The following is a 14,780-nucleotide window of genomic DNA, read 5'->3' on the forward strand; positions in this document are numbered from 1 at the left end:
GTCGTTGCCTCCAGACGATGGCTTTGCCGACCCCGTTGGACTTGCCCTCCGTGCCAACTGGAATTTGTTCATGGCGGTCCTCCGCCAGGAAACAGAACAGTGGATGAGGGTCAGTGCTACAAGCTGGCTTGAGACAGTTGAGGAAAAGCAGTGTGTGAGAAGGCAAAGGATAGAATCCACAGCCTGTTTGTCAGGAGATCACTGAGAATGATGACATCCCACCTACCGTCTATGGAAGTCAAGGCAGGATAGGTGGTCCCCCCGCCCCGTTCTCCACTTCTGTCTCCAGGAGGTGGCAAGAGTTCATTGAGTGGCTGTGTGGCTGGTGAGGGTTTTGAGCTGGTGGCTTTCGGCCGCAGTTCGACTTTTTGATCCTTGCTTCACATTGGCTCTGTGCTGATAGCTTATCCTCGTGCGTGCAGGCGAACCCAGCATCTAATGCTGTAGTTACTTGGCCTCTGGTTCATCCCCTGCACTGATGTTTATTTTGCAGCTGACTCCAGTTAGTGGAACTTGGAGTTCCAGTAAAAAACAGTCAATGACGCAAGCCTCAAGTTTATCATGCCTACTCTATTCTGTATCACAAGAGAGGAAGGTGCCTGGCTTGTAGGAGCTGCATTGGATTTTTTCCTTAGAAATCTGGGTGCTACCAAAGAGAGTTTGGTGCAAATTGACATACACTCCAAGTTAAAGAGTTCCGAGTCCACAAGTTTGCTCTGAGCACCAGAACCTCAAGGTCCTTCCACAGAAGGTGTTATGGAGGCCTTTGTTGTTCCCATTAATTTCTGACTACTGGGAGTCAGACATCTGTGCTTCGACTCTCTCAGATCTAGCAGCACATCCCAGGTCTACTCCCAGTGAATAATACTTTGGGATGGAGCACTTTTCTAACTTCACACATTAGGTTCCTCCAGTTAGAAGGCAAAGCATTGCCCATAAAACTCTTCCACAGATATGCCAACGTTCAGGACCTTTCGTGGGCCAAGTGTCCCATCAGTAACATTTCATTTGCTTTTCTTCAGGGACTTTTTCCACCAGGCCAAGGAGCCACAATTGGGGTTGACTTTATGATTAAGACAGTGGAGATAAATGGTGAAAAAGTCAAGGTAAGGCCTTGTTGGCTTTTTCTGGCTCGATCATGGTTTTATGTTTGGTATGAAACTTGCAAAGCATACTCTTCTGTTAAATTCCTTGACAACCTGGGGAAATGTCTGATGCTTGTGATGCGAAATACCTCACCTTATGGTTGCCCCGCTTCTGTGGCATGGAACAGCTTGACCTCATAGGAGGTTCATCCAGTCCCGCCTCAACCAGGGCGAACCCTTCAAAATGCCACTTTCCCTCTCCATTGCAAGGCTGGGCAACTCGAGTTCCTCTGGATATTTTGCAATGCAGTTCCCATCATGCCTGCGAGGAGCTTATGGAACCCATATTCCTTCTAAGCAACGAACAGTCGCTTTGTGTAAGAGCTCTTCACTTCCAGTGCACATCTAGCAAAATGTAGCCACTGGAAAGTGATTAATTGAACCTGAACAAGACACTCTTTCTGAGAACCTTCCTTTTTGGTAACCCTGGGTGTGCCCTGTGGAGATGGGTGAGCCTCCCAGATCTATGCTGGCCCTCAAGTTGCCTAGCCCTTCTCTCCTGTTGCCGTGCCGCGGGGTGAGGGATCCGGCCAGGTTCTCCTGGCTCCTCTCCCATGGCCCTCCCTGCACTTCCAAGCCCTGTTGGTTCCCACGGTCTGTCTGAACACCTGGAGACGGTGGCCTTGACATAGCCTCTCCCTCCTCCTCTGTGTCTGCACTCGTCATTTCCCAGCCCAATTCAGTCGTTGTCCATCTTGGCCCGGGGAAGGGCAGCAAGAATAACTGCCTCTTTCGTCCCCAGCAATGCCTCACCATTGGCCGTGCTGGCTAGGGCTGATGGGTTCTGTAGAACAAACCATCTGGAGGGCCATAAGTTGCCTACCCTTGTCCTACCACACCCCCCTTGCCCTCAAGATCAGTCAAGTGGGGGAGAGCAGCTTGAGCTGAGACGGTGAAGGTGCAGATGGGAAAGGCCTGCCTGCCGTGTCTCCTCTGCAAACCTTTCCCGTTTCTGCCGCCTCTGAGCATGTGCCATGGTTGTCCCACAAACCCACACTGTGTAGCTGACTGTGGGGTGGCTTAGCGTGTCGTGCAAACTCACCATTACGGATGGCTGGTGAGAAGGTCAAGTGTATTGTTGGAGGAGGAGCTGTCGCACTTATGGGGTGAAAATACCGAAATTAGCAGGAATGACTCAACCCACGGTCACCCCAGATCCAGCGACCCTCTCAGGCAAGGGGTCTCTGGGGAGCCTCCTGTGAATTTCTCTGTTGGAGAGGCCAAGGGGTTGCTGACCTTGGCTATATGTCATAAAGATTACCCCAAAGTGCCAGTGGCTGAAGGATTTGATTGGAGTTTTGTGAACATGGGATTGCAGAATTACTAATGCAAGTCCTCTGAAATGGGGCTCAGGCGAACAGGCTATGTTAGCCAATAAAAAGTATTCAAAGTGACACTCTAAAGGTATTGCTATTCCCATCATTCCCAGCCAACAGAGCCAGAGAATGATGGGATTTGCAGTCCAACACATCTGGCAGGCACCAGGTGGGAGAGGTTGGTTTGAAGTTTGAAAAGGCCAGGTCATGTTTCAGGAGTAGATTGTGCAGAGTGTGGAATTTACTACTGCCAGGGAGGGCAGCAGATCTTGGGTTCAGATGACTTGAAGAGGGGGTTTCATTCATGAGGAGGGGGGATACACAGGACTGCCAAGGCCATCAGGCGTGATGGTAAGATGGAGGCTCCGAACTGGAAGGACTGTCTGTATTTATGAATTTTGAATGTGGGCCTGGCGTTACCTTCTTGCTCAGCACATGAGCTTATCCATTGCTCAAAACCATTCCTGACTAGATGAATTCTCCTGCAGATCAGCGCCTCTTTCATGGGCAGCTCTGCTAAGAAAGCATCTCTGTTGGGCTCTTCCTGCCCTTCATGTTTGCATTTCAGCTGGTCAAGACAAGAACTTTAAGAGTTGATGCCTGCAAGGATGGGTGGGCCCACCCGGCCCACCCGGCCCACCCGGCCCACCCGGCCCACCCATCTCTGCCCATCTCTGCCCTTCTTTGTGCATGAGGTGCCCTTTTGATCAGGGCTGGGGAACAGCAGCCTCTCCTGAAGTGGTTGGACCTCAGCTTCACCATGCCCCATGTGGCCTGGGACCAGTGGAAAGGTGCAATCCAGACACACCTGGACAGCCACATGTTTCCCACTTGAGACTGTAAGCGTGTGGCCGGGACAGCCTTCTTCATTGTGGATCTCTGGGAGCCATTTCAGCTGAAGAGAGGGATTTTTAAAAGAGGCTGTAAATAAGAAAATCAGCCACATGTTTTTTCTCAGGTTTCCGCCAAGGCTTGGGGGCAGGCTGCAGTTCCGGAGGAAAGAAAGCAGCTGTTTCTTCTCTTTTGCCAGGAACCAAGTAGTTCAGGCTGATTTCTGGATCTTCTATAGAAGCAAAGGGCCGAGGGGAGGTCTGGAGTAATATCCCCCGAGTAAAATGGAAATAATCCCATTGAATAATAAATAATAAACCATGCACTGGGCCATTGAGAGCCTTGCTCTACCTAATAGTAATCGCATGTGGTCCATGCTGCAGGAGGGGAGCCAGAATGCGGCCAGTGAAAGCGAGAAGGGGTATTATTGGCTTGCTTAGGGGAACCTCGTGCTCCACAGAAAAATGACAAGTACTTTTAAAAATAAAATTTATACCAGCTGGAGAATGCTGGGAGTCGTGGGACTTCTTTCTGAATGAGGTGTGACCTTATTCACCTGCCTTTTAACCAGCTAACTGGCGAAGGCCGCCATGCTTTGCGTATTTGTAGGAGGACAGATTCCACTGCATTCCAGATTTGTATCTTGGTAAATGGAGCAGGACTGAGCCACCATCTATCTTTCTCAATTGTCAAAACCCAGATACGGGTGCCGTTTTGAAATCTTGAATGGACTGTAAGTTAAAGGTCAAAAATAACAATGTTTGAAAAAATGTTTTTCTTTTTCTTCTTGTTCCATGTTGGGGCCATGCATTGGGAACAAAAGAATTTGTACATACACATTTTTATTAACTCTTATCCCAATTGGCCAAAAAGGGCTACCTGGTTAAAATTGGCACTGAATGATGCATCAGGTTGGGCTGCCACCTGCGCACACTGACCAATGACTTAAACCCCGTTGTACACTTATTTATTTATATGAAAAGTCCTTCCGGCCCATAGTTCTATTTTAAAACTATCAAAAGCAGATTACAGGAATGAGTTACCCTGTTTAAACAAGCAAACCACACAGACAAAACTCACTTTGGCCGCACAGCAGTAAAAACACTGTAACAATGAAGATAAGGTACACCAGATAAGACTGGATCAAATTCTTTTCTTTTGGTCAAAGCCTTGGAAAATAAAAGGATCTTGACTTGTCATGTGAGGCTGGCAGGGGAGAGAATTCCACAAACGCGGGAGGCAGGCTGGCCGGCCTCACTGTGAAGGTTCCCCTCTTCGGAAGGGGGTAGCCGAGGCTGGACCTTTGAAGTAGACCTGGAAGACAGTGCTTACTTCTGAGTAGCTGTGGACAAGAGCACCCAGTTCAGCTTCTGGTGGTTCCGGCTGCAGCCCGAAACAGACTTATTAGTGAATAAGCCACCCAGGACACAGTGGGGTTTTCTTCAGAGCAGATTTCCTGTTTTAGACTGAGAAATCCTCAAGGGAAAAAAACAAGTAAATATAACAAGAAAATGAATATAGATGTTCGAGCCAGAGCTGGGGAAAGTTCTCCTTCTTCTTCCCCACAAGTAGATTTTATTCCCATGGTTCTAGACAGTCTTCCCAACCAGGTTATGTTAAAAGTGGAACTGGATCCTTATTATCTACCCCAGGCCATGCTAGGAGAGGGGGACGGGAGACCCTACTTCTGTGGTGCTAAACCATGGTTAGGTGTGTTCCAATGAAATTTATTTATGTTCTATTTTCCGATTTGTATCCTGCCTTTTTCCGACAAAGGGCTCAAGGCAGCTTACATCATTCTCCTCCTCCATCTTATCCCCACAACAACAACCCTGTGAGGTAGGTTGGGCTGAGAGTCTGTGACTGGCCCAAAGTCACCCAGTTGGCTCCATGGCTGAGCGGGGACTAGAACCCAGATCCTCTGAGTCCCAGTCCCCTGCTCTTAACCACTACACCACCCTGGCCAAAATGGACTGGACATGGATTCAGAACTGGCACAAAGAAGCATTTCTTCATGCAATATGCCATTGAAAAGCTGCTGAACTGAAACGCTTTGAGATTGGTTTGTGGTGTTCTGCATTCTGACTGCAACCTGCTTAGAGATGGGAGGAGAAAAAGTAGATATAAATTGTAAAGTGAATAGATATCTGGATAGATTTCCCTGCCAGAGGATTGTAGTGGGGTCCACTCGCTAAAAAACCTTGAACAATGGACTAGACATGGAGCAAAGCTACATCTGTGAAAAGCTCTGATGGCTGAATGGAACATGTTGGCAGAGGAGGTTCAGTTCTGTATACCGGCAACATGGGACATATGATGAGCAAGAGTTCTTCCCTCCTACACTCCACCTGCCTGTGTCTAGACCAGGTGAGACTTCGGTCTGGTCTGATCTGATCTAGCAGTGTTCTTCTGATATTCCGAAAATGCGGATGGATTTGTCAGGATGATGTGCATTCCTGAGATGTTTGGTGGCTGAGTTCTCAGGAGGAGAATTAGAATTTTAAATTGTCTGTCTGTCTGTCTGTCTGTCTGTCTGTCTGTCTGTCTATCATTGGTTAAGGGTTTTGTACTAATGCAATCGTGTTCTCTTCCCTCCCCCCATTTTTCTCTCCGCCGTTCTTACTATGGAAAAAAAGCTGCAGATCTGGGACACAGCAGGACAAGAGCGATTCCGTTCCATTACACAAAGTTACTATCGCAGTGCAAACGCATTGATATTGACCTATGACATAACTTGCGAAGAGTCATTCCGATGCCTCCCAGAGTGGCTACGGGAGATAGAGCAATACGCCAGTAATAAGGTCATAACCGTCCTAGTGGGTAAGAAGAGAGACTGTTGCTTGTTTGGCCAAGGGTCAAATCAAGGGCAAATCAGCAGGGGGAAACCCGTAACGGGAGGGAAGTACTTGCAAAGGGCAGGGAGATGATGGAGATGGAGATGTAACTGCTAGGGCAGGATGGACGCCCCAGGAGTGGGCAGTGGTTTCTGGAGGGGAGGGAAGCCCGAGAGCCACTCCTGCACCCCAAAGCCATTTTATTGTGTGACAAAAGCACAATTGACCCAGAGGGTTGTTTTCCACAGGTGTACGAAAACAAAACTCCCATATTTCAGTGCTGCTTCTCTCATGATTCTGGTATGTGACAGAAGAGGGAACATGTTGTAATGTACAGGTTTTGTTAACTCCTTGCTGTCTGTTTTGCAGATTGTCAGGCATCTCTTGCTCTGTAATTCATTCCTGATATCAGGAATCAGATATTTGAAATATAAGACACATTAGTCAGTGCAGATTAGTACTAACACTCATTAGCACAAACAGTGTGTAATTCTTAGGGCTAATCCCCTCCCCAAAAGTGAAAAACTGGTCCTGAACTTCATGTAATTAACAAGATTGAGAAAAAGCTGCTTCTCTGTACGATCTACATAGAGCCATAGAAATCCAAACTCATTCCGATCTGGTAGGGATTCCTTGGGCATCCCAGGTGTGGTGTGCTTCTTTTCCGGGTGCCGGCCATGCAGTCTTCCAGGCAGATCAGTTTCCTTCCATCCTGCTCCTCCAGTTTTCCGTTCTGCTTTCCTGGCAGTCATTTGGCATTCTTTGAACGAGTGTCAGGTTGGGTTAGAATGTGGAAAAGATGGGTTTTGAGGGAAAAAGGAAGGCTGGGGCTTCAGCGGCATTCTGGAAAAGAGCTCCAATGTTAGGGGAAAGCAAGGGAAGATGGATGATGTGGTTTGCAGCAGTATTCAGCAGCACCTGGGCACCTCACCTGCTGCTGCCTTTCTTTCTCCTACCTTTGCTGTGGCACCTACCTCGCTCTTGGCTCTCAGGGGTTTTTTTTTGTTATGGTACAGAAATGGAACAGCTGCAGATGTGAGAGCCTAGAGAAGCACAGACAAGGCTAGGTAAATGCCCCTTTAGCTATTTTAGTTCTGCCTTGATTTCCTGCTTATATGGAATTTCCTAGCCAGGCACTGACCAGACCCTGCACCGGCATATCTTCAGTAGGGTTGCTGTACCGGGTCCCTTCTAATCAGAGCTCATAACTGCCTGAGCTAGAATGCTTCAGAAATCAGTCTGAGGAGAAGACATAATACTGCTGTGGACTGCTCCATCTTGTGCAAAAACAGCTTCCAAAATAAACAGATATATTCTAGAATGATAAATCGATTACTCAAATGCCTGCTGGAGCAAAAATAGCCTAGCTTCAAACCAGAACCAGATCTGAGCTAGTGGTGACCAACTAAAAAGTCTGCAGGATTAGGAAAGGAATTGAAAATAAAACTCCTACTCCTTTATACAAATCTGTGATGCATCCACGCATGGAGTGCTGTGTACAGTTCTGGTCACTGCACCTGAGAAGGGAAATTGCAGAGGCAGCTAAAGTGCAGAAAGGGGCAGCAACCCCTTCTGACTCGCTCTGTTTCTGTGTTTCTATTTCCATGGGTTGCAGTCCAGAACCTGCTTCGGTATCTGGAAGAGGCCATCCGGGGAAAGGATTCGTGGGCCAATTCTACTTTCAGAATCTTAGTTCCTCCTGTCTCCTCTAAATGCTTGCAGGAGTAGGGAAGAATATTCTGGAAGATGACTTTGTGTGCTCAGATCAGTGACTTATTTGTTAAATGCATAGATTTATTTACCTGCTAAATTTGTAAACTGCACCTTTTGCGCCAACAGGGGTTCAGAGGTCAAGTGCAGTTTTCTCCAGCAAGGAAAGTGGTTTTCATTATAAAAAATAGAAAATAAAAGCCATAGACCCATTCATTAATTGTGTTAGTGCTATGGGTTAATGCTGAACTAAAACCAAACAGCTGTGCTCTTTGGGATTGCTACAGTTATCAGTAACATAGGCAGTATATTACTAAATCCATACTGCAGAGGTAGGAAGACACAGAAGAAACACTGAGGTCATTTTTTAAAAAAAGCTTACCCAGTACAGATTCTTTTTTAATTTGGGGTTAAAAATACACCCACCCACCCTGCTAAAATACAAAATACAAATTGATAAAAGGGTGAACAGCCTTCAAATGCAGACAAAAGCTTAAATTGGACAATAATGTACTTTAAAAGTTCCAGATGAGTAAAAACTGCTTTACCTGGTGCCAAAAATATAACGAAGTGCTAGACAACCCTCTCCTGGAGGTGGTAGGGAAGAACATTCCCAAGCTCGGGCACCACTGAAAGGTTTTTGATTCAAAGGTGGAGTACGAGGTGTACAAAAACCGGTATCGGAGAACATATTGACAATTATGAAGCAATGTTCAGCTCTGTTTGCAGCCTGAAATGCATGCTAAGGTAGCAGAAAAGCTAGATGTTACCTTTCCCAGAAGCTTGTTGCGGGCAGTCAACCAGGCAAACTGCATCACTGCGGTCTCTGGCTGACTGTGCCTGTAGCGTAAAAGTATTGAGTGCAGATGGTACCGCTGAAGAGCAGGGAGAGAAAGCTGAAGGCAACAGACACTGGATAGCAGGGGCTTTTCCCTCAGTTGGCTGCAGCGCCCATTCTGCGAAGATGGCCAGCATGGCGCTGCTGGAGATGAAAGAAACTAAGCCTGCCGGTGAACATAAGTGGCCAACTGTGGGAGTGAGAGTTTTCTAAACCTTTCCCCACTCTCCAGATGCCTTCAGAAAACTTTGTTGCGATTAGGAAGACCTCCTAGCTCCAACTACTACGTGGAAACACTTCCCAGGTTGATCAAGTGACTTGTATCCTGGCCTTAAGTGTGTGTTTAAAAGACTGCAGTGGAGTCTGCAGTGGAAGCACGCTAGGCTGGACGCCGGAGATGCGGATGCTGGTTTCCCCTCAGCCATGAAGCTCACGGGGTGACCTGAGGCCAGTTCCTGTGGCTCAGCCTAATCTGCCTCACAGGGTGGTGGTTGCGAGACTGAAACGGAGAGGAGGAGACCCTAATGCGCTGCCTTGGGCTCCCTGCACGAGGAAGAAAGATGGGGTAGAAATGTAATCAGCAACAGGAGTAGTTTTTACTCTGCTCCCTTCCCATGGGATTAGATCGTGACTGACCCTGACCCCAGGACACCCCCTCTCCATGGGGTCTTCCCTCCGGGCAACCCCCTCCCCTTATTTTTGGAATTTTAGACAGGCGGCAGAGACCAGGGATTGGTAGCCCCTCACAGGTTTCATCCTCCCCTTGCAGGGAGCCTCACATTGTACAGACCTGCCTTGGGGGTGGCTTTGGGGTGGCTTTTAATTCTCTGGAGTCAAACCTCATCTGCACCCCTGCTTTCTTTACACAGGGAATAAGATCGATTTAGCAGATAAAAGAGAAGTTTCCCAGCAAAGAGCTGAAGAATTTTCTGAAGCCCAAGACATGTACTATCTGGAGACCTCGGCTAAAGAATCTGATAATGTGGAAAAACTCTTTCTGGACTTGGCTTGCCGGCTGATCAGTGAGGCCAGGCAAAACACACTTGTCAACAATGTGGAATCGCCATTGCCAGGCGAAGGGAAAAGCATCAGCTATTTGACTTGCTGTAATTTCAACTGATACCTGTGGGTCATGACTGTTTCTTCTTAGGAAGGCCCGTTTCAACCAAGGGGGTCCCTGCCACTGCGACCCAGCCTGCCTGGTGGATGTAGTCCAGCTCCCAGTCTGAAGCATGGCAGGCTGCCCGCTTCACCTGCGAGGGTGGTGCAGAATAGACCTTGGTTTCATCTTCAGTTATGTTTTCAGTTTCACAGTAACATGGAGGTTAGGATTCAAGAAGGTGCTAGACATTCGATGGCCTCAGGACGTCGGGTCGCCGTTTTACTTCTTGGAAATGACTTGGAAAGCTTCCTTTGGAAACGATGAATAATGCAAGGTCTCTCTTGCATGACTGGTTTTGGATCTTTAAGTAAGGGAACTGCAGTGCACACGAAGCCATCAGGCAGCTGGCCTGGGTTGCCAGCTCAGCAAACACCTGTACATAGTGGCCCAGATTGGTTTTTAGGGCACAACAATGGAGCAAAGTGTGGGTGTGTGTTTCTTTTTTTGTTGTGTGTTAATGTCTCCCATGTTCAGACACTTTCATTGACACGGAAGTCAAAAATAGAAATGCCAAACTTTGAAGGAAACGGGAGTGGAAATTGGCTGTACCTGTTCTTTGGGTACTAATAGTTTGGTGAACTATTCCCCGGGCTTATCTTAATATGCAGTCTGTTACTTTTCACTCTGTTCTGAACATGCTGAGCAAAAAGTTCACTGATAAGAACAGATTGTGAACAAACCTTTTTCTGTTGGTACAAGCAAATACAGCAGTCCTTTTAACCTGGGTACATTTCATGTGTATTTAAGTGTTGGCAACTAGGAGAGAATTGGCTTTGGCTATTCAAGAGGGGAATTAAGACCCCTCTCTGAAACTGAGCTGATCAAATAAGTATTCCAAAGTCTGCAATTAAAGTCAGCCTTTTCTTGTTCTTCTGCCGTATAGTGAGGCTTCCATTCCCAGTTCATCTCTTGTGGAAGAGACCTAATAAAGAGACTTTGCAGAAGTAGTCCCACTTTGAAGCTCTGGGTACTTGGAAATTTGGCCATCATGCATAGTTGTCTGTTTAAACTTTAAAGGAATATATAGCATTCAGGGCCATGAGACCTGGGCTTGCCCTGATATATATACGTGTCCACTGTAAGCACAGGTGTGATGTGCACTAAGGTTCACCATCTGAAGGCTCTTCTTTTGGTATTCATTAGTGTCAAGAACCTGTCTGAGGAAAATATTGCAGGAGTAAAGCCCCAAGATCAGTCCTGGCAAGCTACTCAAGTAACAGCACTTGTCAGCCAGTCTGTAAAGAATCGACGCTGGGCGGTTTTCTAACTTGGCTGCAGCCCGCTTAGCATTTGACTAGTCAGCTTGTGGTGGAAAGCATTTCTCATAAGGAAGGGAATGCACAATTTCATAGGGTTTTTATAAGTTTAGGAATAAAATGACAGTGCATGCTCCGGATTTATTAGAGATCTTTATTCGGGCTGCGATCCATCTCGCAAAGCTGTAGCTCTGAGAAACGTCAGATTGCCTTCCCTGTCATGTACTTTGCTTGCAGGCTCCCGATTGTAGCTCATCTAATTTGTCTGCTTTGCTGTCTTGGGCTCAAGTGTGCGTGTGTGTGTGCGTCTGTAACTGTTGGTTTGGGCAATTCATTTGATCCAAAACCTCAACATTGGAAACAGTATGGGACGTGTCCTGCCCTCATCTCCAACATTACACCTCTAGTGCCATGCTTGAAGAAAGTGTTGGATTTTAAACACTTGACTTAAAGAGGAACCGACGGAGCAGACATAACCAACTCTTTCTCAAATATTGGTGTCGATGTGCTTTTACCCTGAAAGGAGGGGTGTGACTGTCTGGGTCACTGTGGGCCCACCATGGATTGTAATTTTAGTATTAATTCATTGCTATTCTGTACTTAGTATTAGTTTGATATTTGCGAAAGGGAATGGGTGCTCGTGTGCTGGGAAATGAATGGTTGCCATGCTGGGGCACCTCGACCAGCCCCCAGTACAAGCATCAACACAGATGTGCATTTTACACATTGAAGCTGTCAATTGAAGAGGGCTTGAAATGGGGAGGTGGCACCCAATTGCCGAGGTGGTCCTTTTTGCTGCTAAAGTTTTAAGCCTTTTTGAGAATAAAGCTGACATTTTAAAATAGTGTCCTTATTTCCACCAGCTGCGTACGTTTTTAATTCCAGAAGTCGAAAGGAATGGGTTGAAGCACATGCAGAAGAGAGACCTCGCTTGAGAGCTTGGAGATGGGGAGGGAGTCAGCAATACCGTCATGGATGAATAGGTCTGGTGTAAGATAATTTCCTGTGTTGCTGTATCGGTGAGACAAGCAATGAGAAAAGCATTGAATTCATTTTAAAAGATTTCTTAGGGTCAAGCTATCTTTTGTGCAGGAAATCATGCTGCAAACACGTAGGGGATTTTGGTTTGCTGGAAGGCAAGACTCACTGAGGAGGATGATAAAGCTGGGGAAAGTCAAAGGAGCAGAACAAGAAAACCACCTATGAGATATCGGCTCCATAAAGGAAGTCACAACCTTGAGTTTACAAGAGCTGGGCCGTGCTGTCAAGGACAGGACGTTTTGGAGGGTGCTCACTGATGGGCTCACCGTAAGTTGGAGGTGACTTGAAGGGACAAAAGAACCATAGTGGAGTTCTGCACTTGACAGGAGCAGTCGCCCTGGAAAAATAGGCTGTTCCAGCCTGTCCTGCCACCCTGGTTACAGGATCCAGATAGACCCTGCCAAGCCACTGTTAGCCCTCATCTCTTAATTCTGCTTTAGAGTAAACGCCTGATCACAGCTTGCCCACCTGTTTGCGAAGTTTGAACCTTAAAGGGTGGCCGAAGAGGAAGTTTGCCAAGTGCTGAAAGTCACTGAGGTCTAAACAGAAGATGTAGAACAAAAAGGATTGTACATTTTGTAAGAATGCAATTGGGGGGTGAGTAAGCAGCTTCCTCCTGAAAGTGGAGCTGAAAAATCTCCTACTGAGCTACCACTCAGATTTGACTAAAGAGCAAAAGAAGATAAAGCCCTGCTGGCCAGACCAAGGGTCCATGTAGTCCGGCATTCCACCCACACAGTTGCAGACCAGCTGCCAAGAGATCCCTCGAGCAGGGTAGGTACAGTGGCTCTCTCCTGCACAAGCTCCACAGCAAATGCTATCGCCTGTCATGCCTGTGAAAGCAGAGCTGTCACATAGCTCTCAAGACCAGTAATCATTGCTCTCCTCCATCAAAGTGTCCAGTCCCCTTTTAAAGGAGTCTTTTATCAGCTCAAGAGATTGGCTTGCTTGTAGTCAGCCAGTGAGTTCATGCACAAACTGAAATTTCAGCTTTCTTCTCTTGCTCTTAACCAGTGTTACAGTCACTTTCTTTTTTTAAAGGCAGGGACTAGTTCTCATGATCACCAACAAAGAGGTAATGGTGTCATTTGGCTATGAGTTAGGACTTGTACGGCAGTGCCTGCTACGCTTTGGGGGTCATTGGTTTTCCGATCTGGCAAATTGCACTTATTTTTCAGTAACAAATTTTGCATTAATCCAGAATCATGGAATGCAGATGGGCCTTACTGGGTAGCCTGCAATGTTACCATGGATAAAGCTGCTTTTTAAGGAAAGCTTTGACCCTTGCTTCATCTCTGGAGTGACAGATTTAGAATTTATGGGAAACATTATTTGTGTACTGTTCTTCTTCAGAAATAGTCTGCACAGTTGCAGGAATACCGAACCCTTCAAGAAACTTTAAGGCAGCCAAAAAGAACCTCTTCAGGGCTCCTGTATCTTAAGGCAAACTGAAATCGTGAAATGCATTGTGACAAAAACCAGCTCAGTCAGCAATGTATGGCCCCATAACCATGTATCTTTAGCACAGCTGTGTGTCAGATGTTGCCTTCACTTCCGGCAACTGCACACCACATCCTAAAAACTCCCTCTCTGTTGGTAGAATACAGTCGCTACAGTGATTCCTCCTATTTTATGACTTCCCTTAGATGTAAAGGCAGTTCTTTTGTTCTCCATTTTGTTCAGATCATACTGAGATGCAGTACAAAATAGCTGGTGTTTCAAGGACTCCTGTGCTATGTATTGGTATCCCCGTGTGCTCGATTTCATCTCTGTCAAACATTTACAGGCATGGCTGTACTTCAGCAACACAAAAACTGGCAGTACTTTTCTTTAACACAATGCACAAGAGAGCTTCCTCGGCCAGCACTGATCTTGATCACACTTGTGGCTCAGTTTGAAACAGATGCTTTACGGGGAGGGTGAGGAGGGAGCAAAGACAAATTAATCAGCTTGCATGGATGGTCCTCTTGATCTAATAAGGGAAGAAGAGATAATGTGTCTGCATTCTCTACACTAAGAGGGCAGCTTGTTCTATCTAAATAAGCTTTATTCAAAATGTTTCTTAACTTCCATTCAAAGATTTTAAGGGCCGTGCACAAAAGCATGAACAAAAACCATTTCCACAAACGTGTTAGTACAATGCAATCAAACAAAACAATATAACAGACAGAATGAAAAGCAAATGTGAACTGAGCTCTCAGATCTGATATAAAGCTTTCTTTCTCAACATAACATAAATGTCAGCGTGTTTAACTTTAAAACTGACATGCACGACATAAAGGATGCAAGAGGCAGAAAACACTAAAATTTTGCCTGTCACCAGGGAAGGTTATATTCTTTCCTGTATGTGCCCATTTCTGCTTCTCCAACTTTCTAATAAGGCCTTTGCTCCAAGCATTAATGATGACAAGCGGATGCTTAATTCTGTGGCTGGACTACACCACTACAGATGGTAAGTACATCCTCCTACAACTAAAGCTTCTGTCATTTTGTTTTTGTATAAATATTCCTTCACCCAGAAAACTATGCTCTAGCATTCTCTTTTTCATCAAGACCCAGTGCTTTCTAGACACACACGAACTTTTGTATAAAGAGCTGATCACATCAGCCCCCCAACAACAGTCTGAAGTGATATAACTCAAATAAT

General features: G+C 46.3%; 1 protein-coding gene across 1 annotated transcript in view; it reads left to right on the plus strand.

Annotated features, from left to right (window-relative positions):
• The window catches only part of RAB30 (RAB30, member RAS oncogene family), a 53,638-nt gene extending 41,704 nt beyond the window's left edge, over positions 1-11,934 (plus strand). Inside the window, exons 3-5 of the mRNA XM_044441741.1 lie at positions 1,023-1,106; positions 5,929-6,112; positions 9,544-11,934. Coding sequence (XP_044297676.1) covers positions 1,023-1,106; positions 5,929-6,112; positions 9,544-9,794 — 519 coding nt within the window. The 3' untranslated portion in view covers positions 9,795-11,934. The remainder of the gene's footprint in view (positions 1-1,022; positions 1,107-5,928; positions 6,113-9,543) is intronic.
• Positions 11,935-14,780: the final 2,846 nt, after the last annotated feature.

The sequence above is a fragment of the Varanus komodoensis genome, unplaced genomic scaffold (assembly GCF_004798865.1).
Source record: "Varanus komodoensis strain SLA01 unplaced genomic scaffold, ASM479886v1 scaffold4, whole genome shotgun sequence".
Taxonomy (NCBI): domain Eukaryota; kingdom Metazoa; phylum Chordata; class Lepidosauria; order Squamata; family Varanidae; genus Varanus; species Varanus komodoensis.